The sequence below is a fragment of the Pan troglodytes genome, chromosome 5, assembly GCF_028858775.2.
Source record: "Pan troglodytes isolate AG18354 chromosome 5, NHGRI_mPanTro3-v2.0_pri, whole genome shotgun sequence".
Classification (NCBI taxonomy): domain Eukaryota; kingdom Metazoa; phylum Chordata; class Mammalia; order Primates; family Hominidae; genus Pan; species Pan troglodytes.
Genome location: NC_072403.2, coordinates 121,880,834 through 121,904,357, shown reverse-complemented (window position 1 = coordinate 121,904,357; position 23,524 = coordinate 121,880,834). Strand labels below are relative to the sequence as shown.

The window sequence follows — 23,524 nt, the reverse complement described above, 5'->3', positions numbered from 1 at the left end:
TGTTAAAAACTCTCAATAAACTAATTATTGATGGAACATATCACTTCAAAACTTTCATTGTGTTCCTTTTCAATCCCTTCCTCTCTCTCATTCCTACACCCCCAATCCCAACCGTTGATCTTCTCTGTCACTATACATTTTAAAGGATTTTGTATAAACAGAATACTGCTCTATTTGCTCTTTTTTTTTTTTTTGGTTTGGCTTCTTTCACTCAGCATAATTATTTGAAGACATATCCATGGTGTTGCATGTACCAATAGTTCATTGCTTTTAATTTCAGGGTAGCATTCTATCATATGGATGTACCACCATTTGTATACTCATTCACTGTTGATGGATATTTGAATTGTTTCTAGTTTTTGGCTGTTAAAAATAAAGCTGCTATAAACATTCATGTGCAAGCCTTTATGTAGACATATTCTTTCATTTCTCTTGGGTAAATACTTACTAGTGGGTGGCTGAGTCACATGTTAGGACTTTGTTTAACTTTTTGAGAAACCACCTAAAGATTTTCCAAAGTGTTTGTACCATTTTACTTTTCCACCATCAGTCTATGAGAATTCTAATTGCTCTACATTCTTGCAGTGCTTGTATGGTGTGAACTTCACCTTTTGTTAAATGATTACAGTGTCTCAAGTGTGCAGCTTTGTTCCCAATGTCATCAACTCAGGTTCTCGATACTTCTTGTAACAGTCTCTTAACTGGCACTCCTCCTTCAGATGAATCTAGGTTGTCAGGTAGGAACTCTATGAACTTCCTCCCACCTCCCATAAACTTAGATCTATCAGTACCAATTATTCCCACCTTGCCTCCTGTCAGAGTAGGGGAACTGTGTCCCCACCTCCTCCTGTCTATACTCCTCTTTCCTCTGACACTGTGTCCTGGACCCCATCCTCCTCCTGTCAAGCCTGACTCTGTCAGCCATCTTTCTCCTCTCCTATTTTCAGTGTTTCCAGTTATGTGGTGATTTCTCCTCTGTCTAAAAGTAAGAAAGATTATATTGTGATTTTGTATTTCCATCTAGATACTATCTATCTCTCTCCTTCCATTTAAAGCTAAATTTATTGAAAAACATGAAAATTCTCATTTTCTCCTCAATCCACTCAATCTAGTTTTCATCCTACTCCATGGAAGCTGCTCTCACTGAAGCCATCAATGACCACCATGTTCCTAAATTGAACCCTTGCCAATCCCTATTTACTTGATGTCTTGTCAGCCTTTACACACTTAATCACATCCTCTTGGCTTCTCAAGCTCTCCCTGGATGCCACTCCTAGGTCTCCTTTTCCCTTTTCCTTTTCTTCATTCTACTTCCATATGTACTGGTCCCGGACTGTGACCTTGGCCTCTTCCCATTTCCTCCCATAGCTTCACTTCCACTGTAAGGTCAATGACTACAGAAATTATGTCTCCATTCCAAGCATCCTTGTGAGCTTCAAAGTATAAAAGATGAAATAATATTGAGCTCCAAAGCCACAGGGCCACTCGATATCTCACAGATCCTGAAATTCAATACATAGAAAGCTTGACTCGTTATTCTCTTACTCAAATCTTCCTCTCCCTCTATGTTTCCATTTCAGTGAATTCACCCAGTTTAACACTCTTGACTTCTAAACAGTTCTTCAGCCCCTACAATCACTCACTGAGTCTGAGACACTCTACTTCTTTGAGATCTCTTGAGTTCATCTCCTCCCCAGCCCTCTGCCCTGCTTAGCTCATGCTGTTATCACCTCTCACTTGCATTACTGCAACCAGCCTCCCAAATGGTATTTGGGTTCCAGTCTTTTCCATCTACATCCATTGTCAATGCAGCTGTTTGTGCTCTGGTTCCTTCTATCTTTCCAGACTCATCTCCTGCTACCTCCTCTCTGGTCTCTACATCTTATTCATTCCAGCCATGCTGAATGGCCTGCATTTCTCTGAGTGGCCTATGCTTTTGTGCTTCATGTTGCCCTCTTCGCCTAGAACACCCCCCACCCCCTTCAATGCCTTCAAAATTTCTTTTGTTCTTCTAGACTCAGCTTGGTGTTGCCTCCTGAGTGGAGACCTGCACAACATTTTCCTGACATTCCTGTTGGATCCTTTTCTATTCTGTGCATACTTTTGTTGTCATACTTTTCATTTGTACTGTTCTCAGAGCTGTATCTATTGCCTTATATGGAATTTCACTCCAGGCTGGGCAACAGAGTGAGTGTCTGTCTCAAAAACAAAATTAATTAGTTAAAATAAAATAAAATAAAGAACTCCTGGTAGGTTTATGCCTAGATCTGAAGAGTAGTCAAGGAGCAACTGTTTATGTGGGTGAGCCACTGTGTAGATAGTGGGTGGATAGGCACAATAACTGAAAAGTGGGAGACAAGACAGGAGGCTGCTATAGTAATTCAGGCAGGAGATGATGAGAGTGGTGTGGATGGTGAGAAGTGGCTGGATTGTGGGTATACTTTGAAGGTAAAGACAACAGGCTTTGCTGACACATTGATTGTGAGGTATGAGAGAAATAGAAGGGCAAGTGTGAGTCTAAGGTTTCTGGCCTGAATACCCAGAAAGATGACGTTGTTAACTTATACATAAGGGATAAAGATCAGGTTCAAAAGTGAAGATCAGTGGTCCAATTTTAAATGTGTTAAATTTAGGATGCCCATTAGACAACAAAGTGGGTAGGCAGTTAGCTGTCTGAGTGAGTCTTGCCTTTCTCCAAGACTGCATGTTTTCATATATATACTTATTATGTACCCACAAAAAAATTAAAAATAAAAATATTTAAAGAGCTTTTTAAAAGACTATGTTTCTAGCAACTAGCATTGGATCTTGCAGTAGGTAATTCTTAATTAATATTTGATAGGTCAAATGAATATGTGACTTTCTTCTGTGGAAATGTTTCAAGATCTTCCCACAGTTTTATATTTTCATATTCCCAGGTTGGTTAATATTAAGCCTGCTGACATTACACAGCTTGGCCAACTGTGTAAGTCAGCATTAGTAACAACTTGATTGTTTAGTATCTTCTTAAACTTAGCTCTCCCAAACATTTTTATTAGGACCAGGGCTGATATTGAATATTAATAAGTGCATTGAAGACAGATCCATGGTTTGCGTCTGATTATTCTAGTGTTGAACTTTCTCAATGTGATGATTGCAAGAAATTTTTTCTCCATGAGTATAAAAGATAAAATAATATTGACTTTTTTGTTCTACTTCTGAAATTATACTGTTTTCCCCATCACACATGAGAAAGTTGACGGCACGAGCTTTTACATTTTAGTTCACTTGAATGCATTCCAGATGGTAATAGGACCTGAACCAGTGTCTGGTGATGCTGAAGAGTCCATGATAGCTAATACTTTAGAAAATTTTAATTTGATGAGTGAGCAATAATGCTGATCTTCCCTGATTTGAATTTATAGACAGTGTAAAACTCTACATCTATAAAATGTAATGTGTTTTATAGTGTTGAAAAGGTCACAGTTCTGTTGTGAGTTGCTGGAGACTAGATTGCTCATATATTTTCTCTTGTACCTTCTACAGTCAGGCTTTTTTTTCTCTCTCTCTCTCCTGAAGCTTTTCTTGTCAAGTTCACCAATGACATTCACATGACATCATCTTTAGCCATTTTTTAAAGTTCTCATTTTACTTATTCTCTCAGCTGCATTTGAACCAGTTGACTACTTCTTCCCCCCACACTTTTTTCTTCTTTATTTTTTGGGTCACTGTACTCTTGGTTTCCTCCCACCTCACTGATCACTTTTCTTTCTCCCTTGCTTGATCCTCTATTTCTTCTTGATTTCTAAATGCTGCTATTTCCTTGGGCTCAGTCCTTGGCCCTCTTCTCTTTTCTGTCTGTGAGTATCATGAGGTGACCCCTTCTAGATCCATGGCTTTATATACTACCTATATGTTGACAAGTCCTGAATTCATTTGTCCTGCTTAGACCTTGGCCCTGAATTCCAGATATGCACAGCTAACCTCTCTGTGCCTTAGCTAAAAAGTGGAGCAACAAGGGTACTGAGCTCACAGGGTTTGTGCTGGATATTCTCTGTTTGCACCAGCAGGTCCACTTCTCACCCTTCTCTATCTGCTCAGTGCCCAGGGAAGCTGATCTTTGTGGCCTGCACCAAAGAGTTGTCTTGCTGTCTGGCTTCTGACAGTTTAGTTAATGGAAGCCTCCATCAAGAGGTGGGATGGAGGGAAGAGAGTAATTTATTCTCCCAGATCTCTCCCTGTCAAGCCATAGGTTGGCAGTTGCTGCCTTCCTCTGTTGAAGGCCATAGCTCCTGCTGGACAGCCGAGACCTAAAGCCCTCTCTCCTGGTTCCAGTAATTGCTCTCTCTTCTTCCCCCTTCTCGCAGCCCTGCTGGTGCTGGCTCTGGGGGTGTTTCACCATTCCTTGTTGATTTCCCTTAACTATGCTCACACTTTTATAAATAGTCTCCTCATTAAACTCTCCTCAGTCACCTGGTTTGAGTGTGCCATTTGTCTCCTGCTGAGACCTAACCAGTTTGGAATTAAATAAAGGTGGTGATTAAATAAGCTAATATTTGTAAAGGGTTTAGAGCAGTGTCTGGCATATAGTAAGTGCTATAGAAGTGTTTGTGAAATAAATAAATGAATAAACTGCACACGTGAGCTCCCTAGATATTTAAAACTAACTTTTTAAATTTGCCACCCTTCCTGTATTAGTCACCATTCTTCAGAGAAACAGGACCAATAGGATGTATATGTACATAGATATATCCTACCCATCGGATGTGCGTGTGTGTATGTGTGCGTGCGCACGCATATGTGCACATGAAGACATTTATTCTAAGGAATTGTTCAATGATTATGGAGGCTGGCAGGTCCAAAATCTGCAAGGTGGGCCAGGAGGCTGACAACCCAGGGAAGTCGACGCTGTAGTTCCAGTCTCAAGACCATCTTCCATAGAACCAGGAAGAGCCAATGTTGCAAGTGGAGTCCAAGGGAAACCCACTGAAGACTTCTTTCTTGCTTGGGGGAGGCCGATATTTTTGTTCTATTCAGGACTTCAAATGATCAAAATGTGTTTGACCAAATATCTGGGCTCCCTATTGTCTGGCCAAGTTAACACATAAAATTAATCATCACACTTCCCAGTGTACACCCCCCCAACCCTCAGTTTTTCCTTGCTCACTAAAGACCCCTGCATTCACTCATTGGATGAATTCCGAACTTTTTTCTTTCATGCCCCACCTCCCATCTATCCTTCAACACATTTCTAGAATCTACTACTTCTCACCATCTCCACCACTGCCATTGTGCTCCGAGCCACTGTCATTTCTCATGGGGATTATGTTTATAGACCCCTATCTCCTGCTCTCACTCTGACCCTCCTAGAGACTATTTTCAACAGGATAGCTAGAGTGATTTTTTTAAAAATATAAACCATATCATGTCACTTTCATATCACTCAGGGTCAAAGCCCAAGTCCCTATAGTGGCCTGTGAAGTTTGAGATGATCATATCCCAGGTCCTTCAAGTTAACTGCATGCCTCTCTTCTCCTTGTTCAGCCTGTCTAGCCACGTTGACCTCCTTGCTGTTCCTTGAACTTGAAGGCCATGCTCCCACCTGGAAGCCTTCACACTTGCTGCTTCCTCTGTCTGGAAAGCTGTTCCCTTGCATGCTCATGCATCTCATTCTCTCTTCACTGAGCTTTCCTCCTAGATGTTATCTCCTTAGAGAGATCTCCCCTGGCCACCCTAACTGGAGAACTCCATCTCTCATCCTCCTTTATTTTCTTTGTTAGCATTTATCCTAACATGACATTATATATTTGTTTGTTTGCTTGTAGGCCCTCTTCCCCACTAGAAGGTAGCACTATGGAGTTCAGAGACTTCTTGCCTGTTTTTTTATTTTCACTTCCATATTCCAATCCGTGGAATTGTGTCTAGGAACTCAATAGTAGGATAGTAGGAACTCACTCAATAAATTTGCTTGTGTGTATTTTCCTAAGGCATAAGAGTAGTAACGACTTGTGCTGGTGTGCATATTAATTCACAGAGGGTTCAGAGCATGCCCTCATGTGTTCTCCAATTTATCCTCACATCATCCTATAAGAAGGGAAGGAGGGGAATCATCATGACTCACACCTATCAGTGGAATAGGAATGTTTAGTGCTTAAGGATTTTAGTGCCCTCTTTTGAAGATGAGAGTACCTCAAGAGAGGATACTGGATAGACTTTTGTGTACCTCATGAGGTCGGAGGTATATATCTTGGAATTCTGTCTTGGAAGAATTTATTCATTTTACAAGCCTGTGCATTTTACTACAAGATCTGGCCAGCGACAATGTATTAAGTCAACATGAATTTTAAACATTTAAAATTCTTGCCATACTGGAAAAATTACAACTGAAAGTTGTGGTTTCAGGATTCACAAGTGCACAGGGAATGAGAGGAAGATATGTTTTCGGACATCCTCGGATACTTGTTTTCCAAACCCACTAACCAAGGGAGTAGACTAAATTGCACAGATAACACCAGTAACCCTTTGTTGTCCTGTGAATACTGCCACATGAATATATTACTCCCTTCCTGCACCCTCCCTCCCCAACCACAATGGTATAAATTTGGTATTTCAGTGAAAGTTTATGAACAATGTGCAAATGCATATGATTTTTTTACGTTAAGGTTTTCTCAGGAGAATGATGCTACATAATAAACTTGCAATTGCAAGGATACGGAACCAACCTACGTGCCCTTCAACCAAGGATTGGATAAAGAAAAGATTATAGATAGATGATAGATAGATAGATAGATAGATAGATAGAGATAGAGATATACTATGGAATACTACTCAGCCATAAAAAGGAGTGAAATAATGTCTTTTTCAGCAACCTGGATGAAGCTGGAGGCCATTATTCTAAGTGAAGTAACTCAAGAATGAAAAATCAAATACAATATGATCTCCCTTATAAGTGGGAGCTAAGCTATGAGGACACAAAACCATATAGAGTGATATAATGGACTGTGGGGACTTGCAGTGGGGAGAGGTTGGGAGGGAGGTGAGGGATAAAAGATTACATATCAGGTACAGTGTACACTGCTCAGGTGACAGGTGCACTAAAATCTCAGAATTCACTACTAAAGAACTCATCTATGTAACCAAAAAAGGCACCTGTACCCTCAAAACTATTGAAATTTTAAAAACTTAAAAAAATAAATAAAGTAAGGTGCATGCTGTGGCATGCCTGTAGTCCCAGCTACTAGGGATGCTAAAGCAGGATTTCTTGGGCCCAGGAGTTCAAGGCTGCACTGAGCTATGATTGTGCCACTGCATTCAGGCCTGGGCAACAGAGTGAGACTCTATCTCGAACAAACGAAAGAGAAAGAAAGAAAGCAAGAGAAAGCAAGCAAGCAAGAAAGAAAGAAAGGAAGAAAGGAAAGAAAGACACTCATACACTTACAATTCAGCTAATTGTAATTCTATAGTCAGTGACATACCCCAAATTACATTCTTGTAATGGGTTTATTCGTGTACAAAATATGTTGTAATTTGTTGATGCATGTGCAGCAAAATATTCTATCACATACGACAAAAATACACCTTTTACTCCCTTTTCCCTGCCCTTGAAAATGGCAACACTGTTTTGGCAGTTCAGCAGCTAAAAATAAAGTGCTATAATTAAGCAGTATTGGAATGTCTTCGTTTGACAAATGTGATGTACAATTTGAGTATACAACCATATCTTTTTCTTGGTTTTTCACAGAATAGGAAGCTCCACATCCTGAACACCTCCAGAAGATACAAATATTTGTATATATATGTACACATGTATACACTGTATATGTAAAGTGCCAACAAGCCTCTTTGTCCTTGTAAGTTTGTTGCATTTCTCTTTAGTCCCTTTTTCTTTCCAAAGTCAGACTCACACCATTGGGATCTCAGAGTTCGTCAGCAGGCACCGAGCTTACCAAAGGCTGGCTTGTTGGGGTGTGGTGTTGGTGAGAGAACACGGGGCGAGCCCTTCAGACCTCGCTGGGAGACCTGGAACGAAAGGGCACTTTGGACTGGAAACAGCCACAGAGCAGGAGCCACAGGGCGCGCTGGATCTCCTGGTTGCGGAAGGCATAGATGATGGGATTGATCATGGAGTTGTAGGTGGCGGGCAGCAGGGTGGCGTAAGTGTAGACCGCCGGGTCCTCATGGCTGCCCACCACGCAATAGATGGCGAAGGGCAGCCAGCTGGCGCCGAAAGTGCCCAGCACCACAGCCAGTGTACCCACACCCTTTCTGGTGGCAGCGAGGTGGGGTGGCGCCAGGCAGTGCTGCTGCAGAGCGATCTGGTGCGCGTGGCGCCAGACCACCTGGCAGATGCGCACGTACAGGTGCAGCATGATGCCGAAGACCATGAAGAAGGCGGCGGAGAGCAGAGCCACGTGGCTGCGCGCCAGCGGGCGCACCACGCTGCAGGCGGCGCGCTCTGCCAGGCAGTTCCAGCCCAGCACGGGCAGCAGCCCCAGGCCTAGGGACACGGTCCAGGTGGCGGCAAGCAGGAGGTGCACGCCCAACAGGGTCCGGCGCGAGTAATAGGTGAGCGCGTTATACAGGGACAGGTAGCGGTCCACCGTAATGGCCAGCAGGCTACTGACAGAGGCGGCGAAGGAGGCCACGAGGAAGCCCACCGTGAGCAGACTCACAGTCTCCGAGGGCACCAAGTACTGGAACACAAAGTGCAAGATGAGGCCACAGCCCGCCAACAGGTCAGCGGTGGCCAGGCTGCCCACCAGCACGAACATGGGCGTGCGCAGCGCCGGAGTGGACGCGATGAGCGCCACCACCAGCGCGTTTTCTCCAGCGATCACTGTCCCCGACACGCACAGGAGCACGTCCCACGGATTCACCGCTGGCAGCAGGAGTCCCGGTGGCCCAGCCGACAGCTGCGAGGACAGCTCCAGAGACCCATTAGCTCCGCCGCCGGCTCCCAGAGCCGCCGCAGCAGGGGGTCCCCATTCGCCTGTGTCCGGCCCCCCTGCTGCTGTGGCCGCCGCCGCCGCTCCTTCGGCCGCCACTACCACCACCTGGGAGTCGTTGAGCGAGGCGGCGCTCGCGTTCATCGCGGCCGGATTTGCACCCTGCATAGGGAGGGAGTGCAGGCGTCAGGTGTACACTTCAGGCTGCCAGGAAACTTCCCCACGCGTAGAGCCTCCTCTCGCATTGCCCCACTTGAGTTGCCCACCCCACCCTGGGACCCCAGAGCAAATCGGGGAATCATGGGTTAAGTGCGAACCCAAAATAAATACCTGTTGAGTGAGTGAAATGCCCACGCGGACTTCTGAGTTTTTGCAGATATACACCAGGACAACATGCACTCACATGCACAAGGATCAATTCTCCAAGGCTGCCTGTATTTGCACACGCACCCGAGTGCACCAAGCTAGGAGTGTCATCCTGGGAGAGTCCCGCCCGTGTTGTGGCTGCGCGACCAGGACATCCCCATGGGGCTGGGCAGCGGAGACGCTGTCCGCGGTGCTGAAAGCGAAGTTTCTGGCATTGCGAAGCCTGGAGCGTCCTGGAGCCCAGAGACCCCTGCGAAGGGGGTCTGGGAGGAGAGACTAGGGTGTGTGTATGGGGGCAGCAGAGGGTCGGAGTCAAGGTTGGCTCCATTTCTCCTCTTCTGGAAAGACCTGTCCCCTGGCTATCTTTCTCCCCTCCTCTCCCCACATCCTCAAAGTTCCCTGGGAACTCGGCCACTCACCTGGGGCGTCAGGACTTCTGGAAGTCGCTGGTCATGGGCGCCGAGGCGGGGCGCCGGGCTGAGCTCCCCGCGCGGACAGAGCAGCTGCCTGCAGGAGGCGGCCGGGCCGGGGAGGAGGCAAGCGCGGGGCGCCTGTCGCTGTGCCGGCGCCGCGAGTGAGAGATACAGTTGGTGGCAGAAAAGGCGGCTGCGAGCGGCGCGCGCTGGAGATTGACAGGCAGGGCGTGGTGACGTCAGGCTCCCGGCTCCCGGTGCGAGCCCAGCACTCACTCTCCTCGCCAGCCCATCCTGTGCCCTCCCCGCCGCACTCCCCCTGCCCCTAACACTATCTGAGGGTCCTAGGAGGGAGGAGAAGCCAGAGCAGCCACCTCCAGTCCAGAACTTCCAGGAATGGGATGGGAGAGAGACAAGGAGAGGGAGAACGGAGTGAAGAAGACCCTGAGACCAGGCGGCGAAGAGGGTGAGCTGGGAGGGGAGGGGTGAAGGATGAGTGACACCTGCCGGGCAGCAAAGCCCAGCGTCAAAGATCACTGCGGGATCAAGTCAAAAAAGAAACCCCGGAGAAGGGGGAGGTTGGGACAGGGGTGTTTGATGGGAAAGTAGCTACCTTTAAAAAAAAAAAATGCCGTTCCCGAAACAGGAATTATCTGGGAAAAGAAATTCACTTTTTTAAAATTTTATTTATTTATTTATTGAGACAGAGTCTCACTCTGTCGCCCAGGCTGGAGTGTAGTGGCCCGATCTCGGACCACTGCAACCTCTGTCTCCTGGGTTCTAGCGATTCTCCTGCCTCAGCCTCCCCAGTAGCTGGAATTACAGATGTACGCCACCACGCCCAGCTAATTTTTGTAGAGATGGGGTTTTGCCATGTTGGTCAGGCTGGTCTCGAACTCCTGACCTCGTGTGATCCACCCGCCTCGGCCTCCCAAAGTGCTGTTATTACAGGTGTGAGCCACCTCACCAGGCCTGAAATCCAATTTTTAAAAAGGATGTTTGTGGTACATGCTCAGTTGAGTAGAGTCAGGGAAGAAATTCTGAGTTATGGGGAGCAGTTAAAAGATGGATAAGACGGGGACATGTGAGGAAAACAATCTCTTCTTTTGGAGGTTGCCTGTGCAGTTCCTCTCTTTCCCATTATCTTTTTTGAACTCTACACAGCAGGTTTCACTGTGACCTTTTCGGCCCATGTTTTCCCAATTTCGGTAGCTGATAGCGCCCTTGGAACTTGCGCTTTAATTAAAGACCAGGTCTGCATTTTGCTAGAGAAAAGGAAAACAGCAAAATCTGATTTACTTTCTTGGCTTCAGACTTTGCCCTGTTAATTAATACCCTATAAAACAAATTACAGGACGAAAATCGTGATAACTCAGCTGCACCAGACTTCAGTAGGCAGGAGTTTTATTTTCAGCCCAGATAAATCATCCTTTTGCTTTAAAGGTGTTTTGTTTTGTCAGTAAGATACGAATATTAGTCTTCTTATTCTCTTTCTTCTCCCAGAATGTGCAATAGCTGTACCTGGGCAAGAGCTAAAATAGTTGATGCCATCTGAGGTTCTAAAATAGATGATTGCACATTGGCATGATGGCATTGCACAGAGGCCACAGCCATACTTTTCAGGGATCACATGGTCTGGGAAAAGTGAAAATTGGCAACATTTGTTGCTAGTGCTCCCCCTACTTCTCCCTGTGGACGCTTTCCTCCCTTCACTTTGCCTCTAGCTCCAAAGAGGGGAAAAAAGATATTCAGACTGTCCATGGGTTGGAGGATAAGTTTACCCTAGGTTGCTGCCTTTAAACATGACCCCCAAGTCCAGACTATTCCTGCCTCAATGCAGCCAACTTAATTACAAGAACAAGGGACATATGACAGTTCAATTCTTTGGTGCAATAGCTGATGTTGGACAGAAAGTGAGTTTACACACAATTTATCCATTTGGAGAGCTTAAAAAAATCCACACACCACTATTTTCTTGAACCCAAAACTTGGCTGAATTTCTAAATTTCTGAAAAGAGCCATTTTGTGTTTCAGTACAAGATTGTCATCTAAGAGTCAAGAATGTTATTTCAGAGCTGTCAAGTGAGCCGTCAAACCACTGTAACAGCATGTTAACTGAGGATTTTCCAAATGATCAGATAAAAGCCCAAGGGGAGGAGAATCCTCCTTAATATCTAAGTGTGTTCCATTTTCACATGCCACAATGTAGCAGAAAGTATGAGGTTAAAATTGAACCTACCACAGGATCTCTGAATATCCTTAGGCTTCAACATTACCAAGAATGGATTTCTCAGCGATTTCCAGAGGAAGACAACACATGTAGAATCATGTACATAAATGATGGTTGAGGATATGTAGACTGACTTTGAGTGATGCCAATCTGTGGTTACCTCTTTTGGATGCTAGACAAGGTCCTGGGCAGACAGAGCATGTTCTTTCAAACTCCTCCTTATCTCCCCTATATCCACCCATATTTTGGAAGGTAGAAGATGGGAAAGCAAAATGTGTCTGTTTCATCAGTTATGGATGGAAATTAGATGGACTTCTTTACTTGCCTTGCCTATACCTACTATATAAGCACCTGCCCTTCCAATGGTCTCCTAAAGTGTTCAGCCTGTAAACCACATGAAATTTTCCACACATACCCTAGTATATGGGAGGAGATTGACACCTCACCGGAAGCTAGATACGATCAGCCATCCTTTGCTGGGCTAGTGACCAGATCCTTTTCTGTTGAAAATTTGAACTAAGAAACACATTAACAACGGTGAGTCAGCGTTGGGCTCTGGACATGAAAGACAGTGATAAATTAGAGCTGAACCACTTGTGTGTTGGACCTTGTGTGAAGTGTTTAATCAGAGAAAGCCGACTGCACTGGAAGAATGAAGCAGATGCGTGAAGAGGAACAGAGATGAAGAAGATCAAATGACCAAGAGGTGAAAGGAGTGACCTCAGTCCCTGAGTGTCTGGTTCCTGGCTCTGGGAGCCCAAATCCCTTGATGCCTTGGAATTACCTTTTGGGTCTCTACCACAAACCTTCCTAATCTTGCGCTACCTTGAGTGGTTTCTATTCTGTGAATCCTTGATCATTGACTGAAACATACAACCAAATGTATTATTCATCCACCAGCTTGTCTGGTTTTGTTTATGTTTTGGGGTCTTCAGAGTTTGGCTTCTGATTGGTAGTCACAGATTAAATTCATTATTGCCAACCCTTTGACCAACTTGTCACAGGCTGAGGTGCCTTGCTTCTTTCTGTTCTAGCACTATTTAAGCATAAACATGAGGAAACTTTTCTTGTCTGAGGCTAAGCCCAGGAATCACAGCCTTTCAACCACAATCTTTCTTTCTCTAGCTTCCTTTGATATCTCATTCCCATCTCAGCCTAAGCCAGCAGTTCTCAATCCTGGCTGCATATTAGAATCACATGGAAGGGTTTTAAAAACTACCCATCTTTGGATCCCTCACCCAGAAATTCTGATTCATTTTGTCTGGAGTGGGTATTTTCTAAAGACCCGAAAGAAAACTCAGGGTTGAGAACACTCATCTAAACAATCCCTTTGTCAGTTTAGTGTGTAGTGAAACTCCTGAAATAGTGGGTATCTTTTTGGAATAGTTGCAATAAAGAAATTTCAGTGAGAATCCAGCTCTAAATCATTCAGTGTAATTTCAGGTTTAACACATTCACTACATCTCCTCTGCAGACCTTTAATTTTCCATATACACACAGAACCTCCTTCCTCTCTCAAGATAAAGGCTGGCACATGGTTCTCTCTTGGCCCTGATGAATTCAATAGCCCCATTAGGGAGCACTAAACTCTGACTCTGGTTCAGGTTGTCCCGACCCTTTATTCTGCTATAGGTTTCAAGATACCTCAGCATTTGCACCCTTGCTCTGTGCTGATCTCACAGCTGCCTCCCAGGTGTGCCCTCTCCTGGCTCAAATCCTTGCAAATCAATTCTGTTTTATAATATCAGGACTGCAGCCAGCCAAGCTGTCCAGAACCTTACAAAACTAAGTTGAAAAGACCCACACTGGCAAGAAATTCTGGTCTCTCTGTCTCTCTCTTTCTCTCTCTCTGGGCATCTGCATGCGCATACACACACACACACACACACACACACACACACACACACACACACACACACACATGCTCCCTGTTCTTGATTCTTGGGGATAAGCAGTATAGTGTTCAACTGGGAAGTGTAAGTCTATCTGGTGGTACCCAGGTGCTTGTGCTGACATCTCAGGAAGACAGCAAGTGCTTGGTGAGATGTATGAAGCTGTTTATTAAGAAAGATTGTTGCTACAAGAGACAGAAATCACAAAGGGCCACTGAATACACTACACTCTTTATCCAGATCCATGGTGTTGGATGGAGTGTAATCTTTTGGGGACACATGCTGAGGAAGATGAATTCTATTAAAAATATCTCCTTTCTTTCTGTTTCTGCTTGTCCCCAGGGGTGCCCCTCATCCTCAGGCATCAGTGCTCTATGATACCTACTTCTTCAGCATGTCCAGACACATCGGGGATGTTCCTACCTCCCTCATGCCAGGTGTGCAGTCCTCACTCCAAAGGGCTTCTATCCTGGAAGGTCAGCATCAACTGATGTTCCCCACAAATTTAGATAAGGAGCAAAGCACCATTATTATCATCACATGTCCACAGGATGCAGAACACTGCAGGGAAGTTGAGATTTGGGGTTTAATTCACTTAATGAACATTATTTTGCATGAGAAATAAATCATAACATTTAAAGGCATATGTTTTTTTTCATAAAGAGTGAAAATAACTTTATTGAGTTTATGAAGGAATGTATACTATTACAACTTAGAGCACCAACTTTACTGATTATGAGAATGTTAATGAGAAAGTTGTTTCTATTAGTGTAATTAGTGTATTTGAAAATGAACACAGAGGCAGTCTTCCAACCTGCCATGCCCCCCATTTTCTTTTCTCTCTCTCTCTCTCTCTTTGTGTTTTAATCTGTATTTCCCTGATAACATGTAATGTGGAGCATCCTTTCAGATGCATATGTACCACGAGGATATCTCTTTGGTGAGGTGTCTGTTAAGGTCTCTGGCTCCCCCCGCCTTTTTTTTTTTTTTTTTTTTTTTTTGAGAAAGAGAGAGTCTTACTGGGTCACCTAGGCTGGAGTCTCTCTCTCTCTCTCTCTCTCTCTCTTTTTCAAAAAAAAAGGTTCGGGGGTATATGTGAAGGTTTGTGACATGTGTAAACTCCTATCACAGGGTTTGTTGTACAAATTATTTTATCACTCTGGTGTTAAGCCCAGTACTCAATAGTTGTCTTTTCTGCTTCTCCCCTTCCTCCCACCCTGCATCCTCAAATAGACCCTACATGTTCAAAGTTCTTTGAAGCTCATTCCGTACTATTTCATTTTATTCTTTGAGACAATTACATGGAGTTTGAGGTTATGATCTTTGCAGGTGGGATAACTGAGGTTCAGAGAGGTGAAGTTGTCCACAGTTACACAGGGCACTAGCAGGAGACTTGAGCCTTGATCTGGTTCATTTCACCAGCGTCATACTTACTAAGGGCTGCCATTTGCCAGGGACCATGACAGGTCCTGGAGCTGTTGATGGAAAGAACAGGATGGTCCTCTCCCTCACCCTTCCCTGGCATGGCCATCAGGCCCCCAGTAGCAGGTTTGCCTCTCTTTCTGTCCCTGTCTGGGCCAAGAGGGCAAGTGAGGCCTGATGAACCATGCAAAATGGAGCAGCACTATCATCAACTCTGGCCTCCAGGACACTGGGCATGCGGTCAGGGCTTCCCCATGTGGTAGGAAAGGTGCCTCCCCTTGCCACAGTTCTCAGCTCCCCTCAGTTTCCCTGAAGGGCAGATGAGCAGGGGCTTGGGGTTGAGTAATTCAAAAAAGGTTCCTCTCCATTTCTAGCATAGACTTTTCCCTACCCCACCTTACCCCAATGTTTCTGCTTTGTATGAAAAGAAAGGCCACCCTTAAACTAGATAGCAAAATTAAGCCAGTTAGGGGCTGCCCAGCACCTGTTTAATCAGACAAATCCATTGTGTACATGAGACTGACAATCTTGTGGGGAAGCAAAAACAAATATGGATCAAAGTGTGCAATAGTGTGTAGGCAGACTCAAAAACTCATAGAGGATTTACTGCGGATAGATGGATCCAAGATAATGGAGGTTGAATTTTATAACTTCAGTATTACTATGAGCAGCATTTGATAGACTGTTTTCTGTTTGCAAGCTGTTTTTTAAATGTATTGCTTTGAACAATTAAAGAGAATTTTGAAAGAAAATCATTTCCCAATATTCCCATCAGCTAAACAAGATTGCTTCACCCCCACCACCACCCCAAGACTGTAGACTTTTTGAGAGGATGGATCAATTCTAATTAATCTTTCCATTACTATTATCTGGCACAAAGTAGGTGCTAAATAAATGTCTCTTGAATGATTATTTCCAAAATTTATCCACATGCATATATATTTCATGTAGATTTATTGCATAGTGTGCAGTGTACTATACATACAGTTTACAATTCAAATTTTCACTTAGTAATAAATGGCATGTTGTTAATAGTTTTCTTTTCTTTTCTTTCTTTTCTTTTCTTTTTTATAGAGATGGGGTCTCGCTATGTTGCCTAGGCTAGACTCAAACTCCTGGCTCAAGTGTTCTTCCTGCCTCAGCCTCCCGAGTAGCTGGGATTACAAGCATGCCCCACCACACCCAGCTCTTTATTGTCAATCTTTTCTATGTTGCATTGTAATTATGTTTTTATACTTTGCCTAGTCATTGATTCAATAAGCATTTATTGAGTGCTAACTATATGCTATACATTGTGCTAGAAAATGACGCCAAAATATTGTCTGTATTCAGAGACAAGTAAACAGATTTTATGAGGACAGTATAATGCATGTTATAAAAGATGTGAATATAAGGGTAATGAGGACACTCAGGAGACTTTCACCCAGCCTGGAGGAGTCACAGAAGGCCTCTCAGGGGAGGTGACACCTGAGCTGAATCTTAAAAGATGAGTAACTGTTATCTAGGTAAGGAAGACACGGAAGTGTTCCAGGCTGAGGGAGCTGCATACCCAAAAGCTTGCAGTCAAGGAAGCCTGGCACAGGGCACTGAGACTGTGGGTAGTTAACTCTGGCTGGCCAGGAAGACAAAAGGACAGAAGCACAGATACGCCAGGTAGGTGGAGACAATTCATGAAAGGCCTCTTATGGCATAGCGGGAGTTGGATTTTATATGAAGGTAGTGGGGAATCAGTGCCAGATCTCCTTAAGCAGGAATGGTTGATAAAATCAAACTTGGGATCCTCTAACAATTTATGAAGGCCCCACCAACAACTGTATGGAGAATGGATTAGAGAAAGGTAGGAGTGAAGTCAGGCAAACCTGTTAGGAGGCGGTTACAATGATCTACTAAAAAAAAGGATTATGAAAGCTTAACGGAGGGTTGTAACAGAGGGGACTGGAGTAGTTCATGAATCCTTCAGATATTTTGGACTTATATTAGTTAAAGCATATCTAGTTGCTGTGAAAGATAGTTTCAAAAATCTTGGTGGCATAAAGTACTAGGGGATTGTTTCCTACATGAAATTCAAAGCAGGCCTTTCTGCCAGGCATGCAGCCTTTCACATGGTCAGTCTGGGGCCCCAGCTCCTTTTATCTTACAGCCCTGGGCTCCTCTATGATCTTGGAGTTTCCCACATTTACAACGTTAGCATTTCACCATTCTGGTGGTTGGGGCATGAGCTTAGGGAAATCCACTTGGAGTATTTTATGGGACATGCCTGGGGGAAAAAATACAGATAAAGGGAGAAAACGTATCAAGGATGTCTCCCAGTTTTCAGATATGGTCAGGAATGGGGTTGGGGAGGAGCTAAATTGTTCATGCAGTTGTGGACATATGGAGTTTGAGGAAGGACAGCCAGGCAAATGCCTCCAGTAGGACATTGAATGCAAGAGTTGCTCTGAAGCTCAGCAGAGTCTAGACTGAAAAAATAGAGTAGGGTATCATATAAGAAGAAGAAGAAGAAAAAGAAGAAGAAGAAGAGGAAGAATAGCTAGCACGCATTGAATTTGTACCATTTACTAGGTATGCTATGGGGTGGGTTCTGTTATTATCTCCATTTTACAGGAAAGAAAACTGATGCTTAAGAGGTGGAACAACTTTGCCACATGTTTGGAAAGTGAGAAAGTCAGAATTTGAATCCCACATGTCTGACTCCAGTTGAAAAGAGTTGATGAACCTAAGTGAAGGGGATCAGTGACAGTCCCTTCGGGAATACTGTTTTTACAGGATGGGTAGAGGAAGAGGTAACGACAAAGGATGTTGAGAAGAGCAGTGAGAAAGGCAGGACATATGAAGGAATCCCAGCCTCAGTGAGGGAGATAAGACTGTGGGAGACAAGAGAGTGGGCTGTGGGAATCAAAGGAAGAGCAGTTTCAGGAGAAGGAGAGTCAAAGTACACCCTGGGAGGCTAAATGAGCTAAGGTCAAGAAGGAAAAACTATTCACTGAACACAGCAACCAGGATGTTGGTGGCCTTGCTGAAAGCACAGGGCAGCCAGGCTGAAGTGAATGGGTGTCAGTGAGGGGTGAGAAAGGTCAGTGCAGGTGCCTCTAACAAGAAGGTGGGCTTAAAGTGGGAGGGAGCAATAGGGCAGTAGCTAGATAGAGATGTAGGTACAAGGGAGAGCTTTCCTTGAAAATGAAAGTGACAAGAAGGGAAAAGAGACAGCCAAGAGGCTGAGGTTAATTTCTGGGAGAGGAGGTAATTGAGGGAGTGAGATGGTGGGGAACAAAGATAGGGAAGGTCTGCAAGACAGGTGGAGAGATTAACCTGAGAAAATGGGCAGGGGCAGAAGGATGACAAGCACAGATGGGGCCACACATGATTGATAATTAGGGGGCCAGAAAACCAAGGGATTGCCTCCTAATTCATTGCACAATGTGGGGATGAAGATATCAGATAAATATGAGATGGTAAATGGAAGGATTATTTTGATGGCTGCACAATATTACATTGAGGACACGGGGCAACGTTTAATTCACCATTCCCCTTCTGTTTGACATTTAGATTGCGTGTATTTTTGCTGTTGTAGATAACCCTACAAAGATTACTTTCATGCACATAATTATTTTTATTTTGCATGATTATTGACGTGAAAATTGTCAGTCAAAGAGCAGAAACATTTTCACGGCTCTTAAAATGCACTGCCAAATTGCTTTTCAAAATGATTGTAATAATTTACAATGAAAATAGCACTCTGTGAACGTAACAGCTTCTCTGCAGCTTTTCCAGCACTGGGTTTTACTATTTTAAAATAATCTTTCAATCTAATGAGCAAAGTGGTACCTCATTAAAAATTTAAATTACATTTATTTGACTAATATTTATTTGACTACCAATAACATTAAATATTTGTCTTTTTTGTAAGACAATTTCAATTTCCTCTTATTTGAATGATCTATTCTTTACCCCATCTGTTAGGACCTAATGCTGTACTTGTAGAGCTGATGAAGTCCACTGTAGATAGTAATGCTTTGTAAGTCCAATTTGAGGGATTTTTTTTTCGTTTTTCCTTTTCTAACTTTAGTTTTGATTGTCCTGGAAATTGCATTTTTATAAAGGTGGTTTTAAAGGATAATGTCCACTGCGGCTTCTAACCTCAGAAAGACACATCCATGGCTTTACAGTGGAGCTTTTCTGTCATTTATTAGAGAAGACAGAGGACCAAGAACTTCTGGGGAGATAAAAGATTCTGGAAGGGGGCAGGTCCAGAGGCAGGCTGCAGTCTCCACCTGACTGCCCAGAGGCTGACTCTGCGGCCAAGGCCTGTACAATTTATCCAAGAAGGGTGTTAGCACATCAGGACAGCAGAGCCTTTGGGCAGCTGGGAGACCATAGCCACCAAGTTCTGTCACAGAGTTCCCTAAGAAGGTCAGAGGCTAGAACCTCAGCTGCAAGAAAAGCCAACAGGCTCTGCACAACTGGACAGCCCAGCCCAGCAGGAGCAAGGTGAAGAAGACCAACCCAGAACAAGTGGCATCCAGGCAGGATACAATCTGCTGTGAACTGAGCAGAGAAAAGGCCCTAAACAGAAAAATGGCTACACGGGAAAAGGAAAAGCGTGGGGAGAGGAATGTCACAGTGACTTAATCCCTTGCCAAGGGCCAGGCACAATGCAGGGCACTCTGTGTGCATGGTTTGACCCAGCCACGCCCCTATAGGACCATATTTATTATTCCATTTTTGTTATTCTCTCCTATGTATTATTGATCACACAAGAAAACAGAGGCTCAAAGGGGTTAAATAACATTCAGTATTACACAGTTCATTAGAGATAGAGTCCATCTGGTTCTCAAATTCGCACTTCCTTAAGAAAGAAAGGTCTCAGCTCTGGAAAGGAACCCACAGTGTCGCTGGCTTCAGTACAATGCAGGAGCTGGGAAAGAGCCCGCAGTGGGGAGCAGTGAGCTGATCGCAGAGGGGGCTGCAAGTTCAGTAGAGAAGGTTAGATTTGGTGCAAGAGGAAGCAGGGACCCACAGGAGAATTCTCAGACGAGTTGATTTGAATTGATGCTTTAGGAAGACAGCGAGGGAGTGGTAAGCAGAAAGAAAGATGTTTTCCTGTGACACATTTGTGGGGACCAAGTCAATAAAGCAGGCCTACTAAATGAGAGCACACAGGAACTGAGATTTCTTAGTTGCCGCTAAGATAAGTCACCACTCTGCATGCTTATCTGAAATGTAATCCTCTGAGCTTTTGAGAAGGATTCTAAGTCCTAGGAGAAGTTGCTAAGGGAATAAAGCCCTAAGTACCATAAACAGCAGAATTCATAAAATAATTTTCCCAAAATATCATGAGCTCAATTCTTCAGCCAACACTAGCAGCACTTGAAGGTTTGGCTGGAGAAAGGGAGGATACCAGCATTAATTTGTACTCTCTTTCCCCCTCCACTTTTCCTTCCCAGGGACAGAGAGGTGAGTCTCTCCAGGAGTCCATCCTTTACACCTGCATTCTCAGGGGTTTCACCACTCCCCCATGTGTTCCTTGAGCCAGGGACCCTGCCCTCTCATAGGTTCTCAATTCCTCCCAGCTTTTTGCATGATGTGAAATGGTCTCCTTGGATCCCTGAACTGAATGATGCATCAAGCAAGTATTAGTAAGTGTCTTGGATAACATGCTTATTTTATTAGGTCAAATCATACATTTTTCTTTTGAGCTTTTTTAAAAAGGATAGATATTTATACATAGTCATAAAAAGACATTTGCAAAATGCAAGCAAAAAAGTGCATATGGTATTGACTCAGTTTTGTAAAAGAAATTATATGTACACACACACACACGCTACATATTACAATGTTAACAGTGATTCAGTGATTACCTCTGGGTGGAAGCTTTTTTTTTTTTTTTTTTTTGAGAGGGTGTCTCACTGTTACCCAGGCTGGAGTGCAGTGGCACAATCACAGCTCACTGCAGCCTTAACCTCCCAGGCTCAAGTGATTCTCCTGCTTCATCCTCCTGAGTAGCTGGGACAACAGGCTAATGCCACCACGGCCAGCTAATTTTTGTAGTTTTTGTAGAGATGGGGTTTCACCATGCTGCCCAGGCTCCCAAAGCTATTTTTAATCCTTTAAAAATGTGTTGTAGAAACTAATAGCTATCTTCTTATATCCACTCTCTTTATCCTATAGTAATAGACCCCAAATTTTAACTGGCACATGGTCACTTAGAATAAATACCATATGTCTACACCTCTCTTGCAGCTAGGTGTGCTCACGTAACTAAGTTCTGATCAGTAAGATGTACATGCAAGTGTAGCATGTCGCCTTCCAGAAAGTGCTCTTGAAAGAAAGGGTCATGCCCTTCCCCTTCCTGTTTCTTGCTGGCTGGAATGTCAGCATGATGGCTGGAACTGGAACGTCAGCATGATGGCTGGAACTGGAACAGCCATCTTAGATCCTGAAGTGGAAGCCATATGCTGAAGGTGTTGGACAAACAAGAGAGAAGAAGCCTGTGTCCCCAGTGATGATGCAACCACCATGCCAGCCCTGGACATTCTATATATACATGAGAGAGAATTACTTTCCCTCTTCTTTCTTGTTTTAAGTCACTACTATTTTGAGTTTCCCGCCACTTGACAGCTGCACCAAATCCTAGCTAATACACTTTAATATATTTAAAAGCCACAAAATACAGAGGGATATATTGAGAATTCAAGACCAAGTCCTGTACATGGAATGATTTTTCTGGTTACAGCATTTTTCATTGAAACCACTTGTGCCAAATTTCACTCATCTCTGCCCTTAAATTGCATCAAATCAGCAGTGAACACCATGTTCAGTTTTTTACAGAAAGAACTCATTGTCCCATCTCTGGTTCATGGACTATCTTGATTTTAATTCAAAGGGCTTCACAACTTTCCCGGGAATAAGATATTGATTGTGGCTCCACTGTGAGGATTTTGGGTTCTTTGTGTTAGGCTTCTAGATTACGGGAGACACTGTAGGTCAGCAGGCCCCAAACTTTTTGGCACAAGGGACCAGTGTCGTGGAAGACAATTTTTCCACAGACCAGAGACAGGAGGATAGTCTCAGGATGAAACTGTTCCACCTCAGATTATCAGGCATTAGACTCTTATAAGGAGCGCACAACCTAGATCCCTCGCATACACAGTTCACAATAGGGTTCGCTCCTGTGAGAATCTGATGCTGCTGCTGATCAGACAGGAGGCAGAGCTCAGGCAGTAATGCTCGCTTGCCTGCCACTCACCTCCTGCTGTGTGGCCTGGTCCCTAACAGGCCATGGATTAGTACCAGCCCAGGGGTTGGAGACCCCTGCTGTAAGCTGAAGCAAAACCAAAGTCGTGATGGTCAAGGCAGCACTTTTCCTGCCCAAATGAGCTGCTTCTATCAACATATTGAGACTACAGCCTGTGACGGTCAAGAGGGAAGCCAGAGTAGGAGTGTGTGTGGTGCAGCTGTGTGTTACACATTATTTGTGTGGGTGTGTTATGCTCATGTGTGGTATTGCTGTTTGGGAAATACACATATATTCTTGAGGTGTGGGTGTTCATATGTTTTGGGGGCATATGTTTGCCAAACCTGTGTGCTAGGTAGGGTGTGTATGTGGAAATGTGTATTGTGCATTGGGTCACATAGATATGTGGGTGTGTGAATGCATATTATGTAGGTATGTGTTTGCAGTGTCTGTATGTGTGTGTGTGAGTGCGTGCTTGCACATGCAGGTGTGTTATATGACACTGACATGTTATATGATAGTGACAGGAGATACCTGTGGTAATGAGTCCTAAAGAAGTTGCAGTTGATTTAGAAGCCATGCCAGAATTAGTCATATAGAGAAACCTCCACCTCTCCCACAATTCCTCATACATTTCTAAATCTCAGGTGTCTCCATTCATTCCTAGTAATAATGCAATGTTTGCATTACACTTGGTTATCTAGACTGTAGGAGACTATCTGCAATTTAATTTTAAGTTGGCTTCAATTCAGCTGGTACTTTTGCTCTTTCAAATGATTAGAAGTCATTTAATTATTTTTAGCATTTTAAATTTTATGGTTTTTTTTTGAGACAGGGTCTCATTCTAGTTGCCCAGGCTGGAGTGCAATGGCACGATCATGGTTCACAGCAGCTCAAACTTTTGGGCTCAAGTGATCCTCCTGTCTCAGCCTCCTGAGTAGCTAGGACTATAGGTGTGTGCCACCATGCCCAGTTAATTTTTTTTTAGAGATGGGGTCTTGCTATGTTGCCCAGGCTGGCATTAAACTCCTAGCCTCAAGCGA

At 44.0% G+C, this 23,524-nt stretch overlaps 1 protein-coding gene and 1 long non-coding RNA gene across 2 annotated transcripts; one reads left to right on the top strand and one right to left on the bottom strand.

Annotated features, from left to right (window-relative positions):
- Nucleotides 1-7,419: 7,419 nt before the first annotated feature.
- GPR6 (G protein-coupled receptor 6) lies at nt 7,420-10,004 on the bottom strand. Its single transcript, XM_518685.5, has 2 exons — nt 9,710-10,004; nt 7,420-9,086 (listed from the first exon to the last, which is right to left on the bottom strand). The coding sequence occupies exon 2, from the start codon at nt 9,066-9,068 to the stop codon at nt 7,980-7,982; it is 1,089 nt and encodes a 362-aa protein (XP_518685.3). The 5' UTR covers nt 9,069-9,086; nt 9,710-10,004; the 3' UTR covers nt 7,420-7,979.
- LOC107975240 (uncharacterized) lies at nt 9,965-12,923 on the top strand. The gene is made up of 2 exons (XR_001718629.2): nt 9,965-10,169; nt 11,738-12,923. It is a non-coding gene; the product is annotated as an uncharacterized LOC107975240 (long non-coding RNA).
- The last annotated feature ends 10,601 nt before the right edge of the window (nt 12,924-23,524 follow it).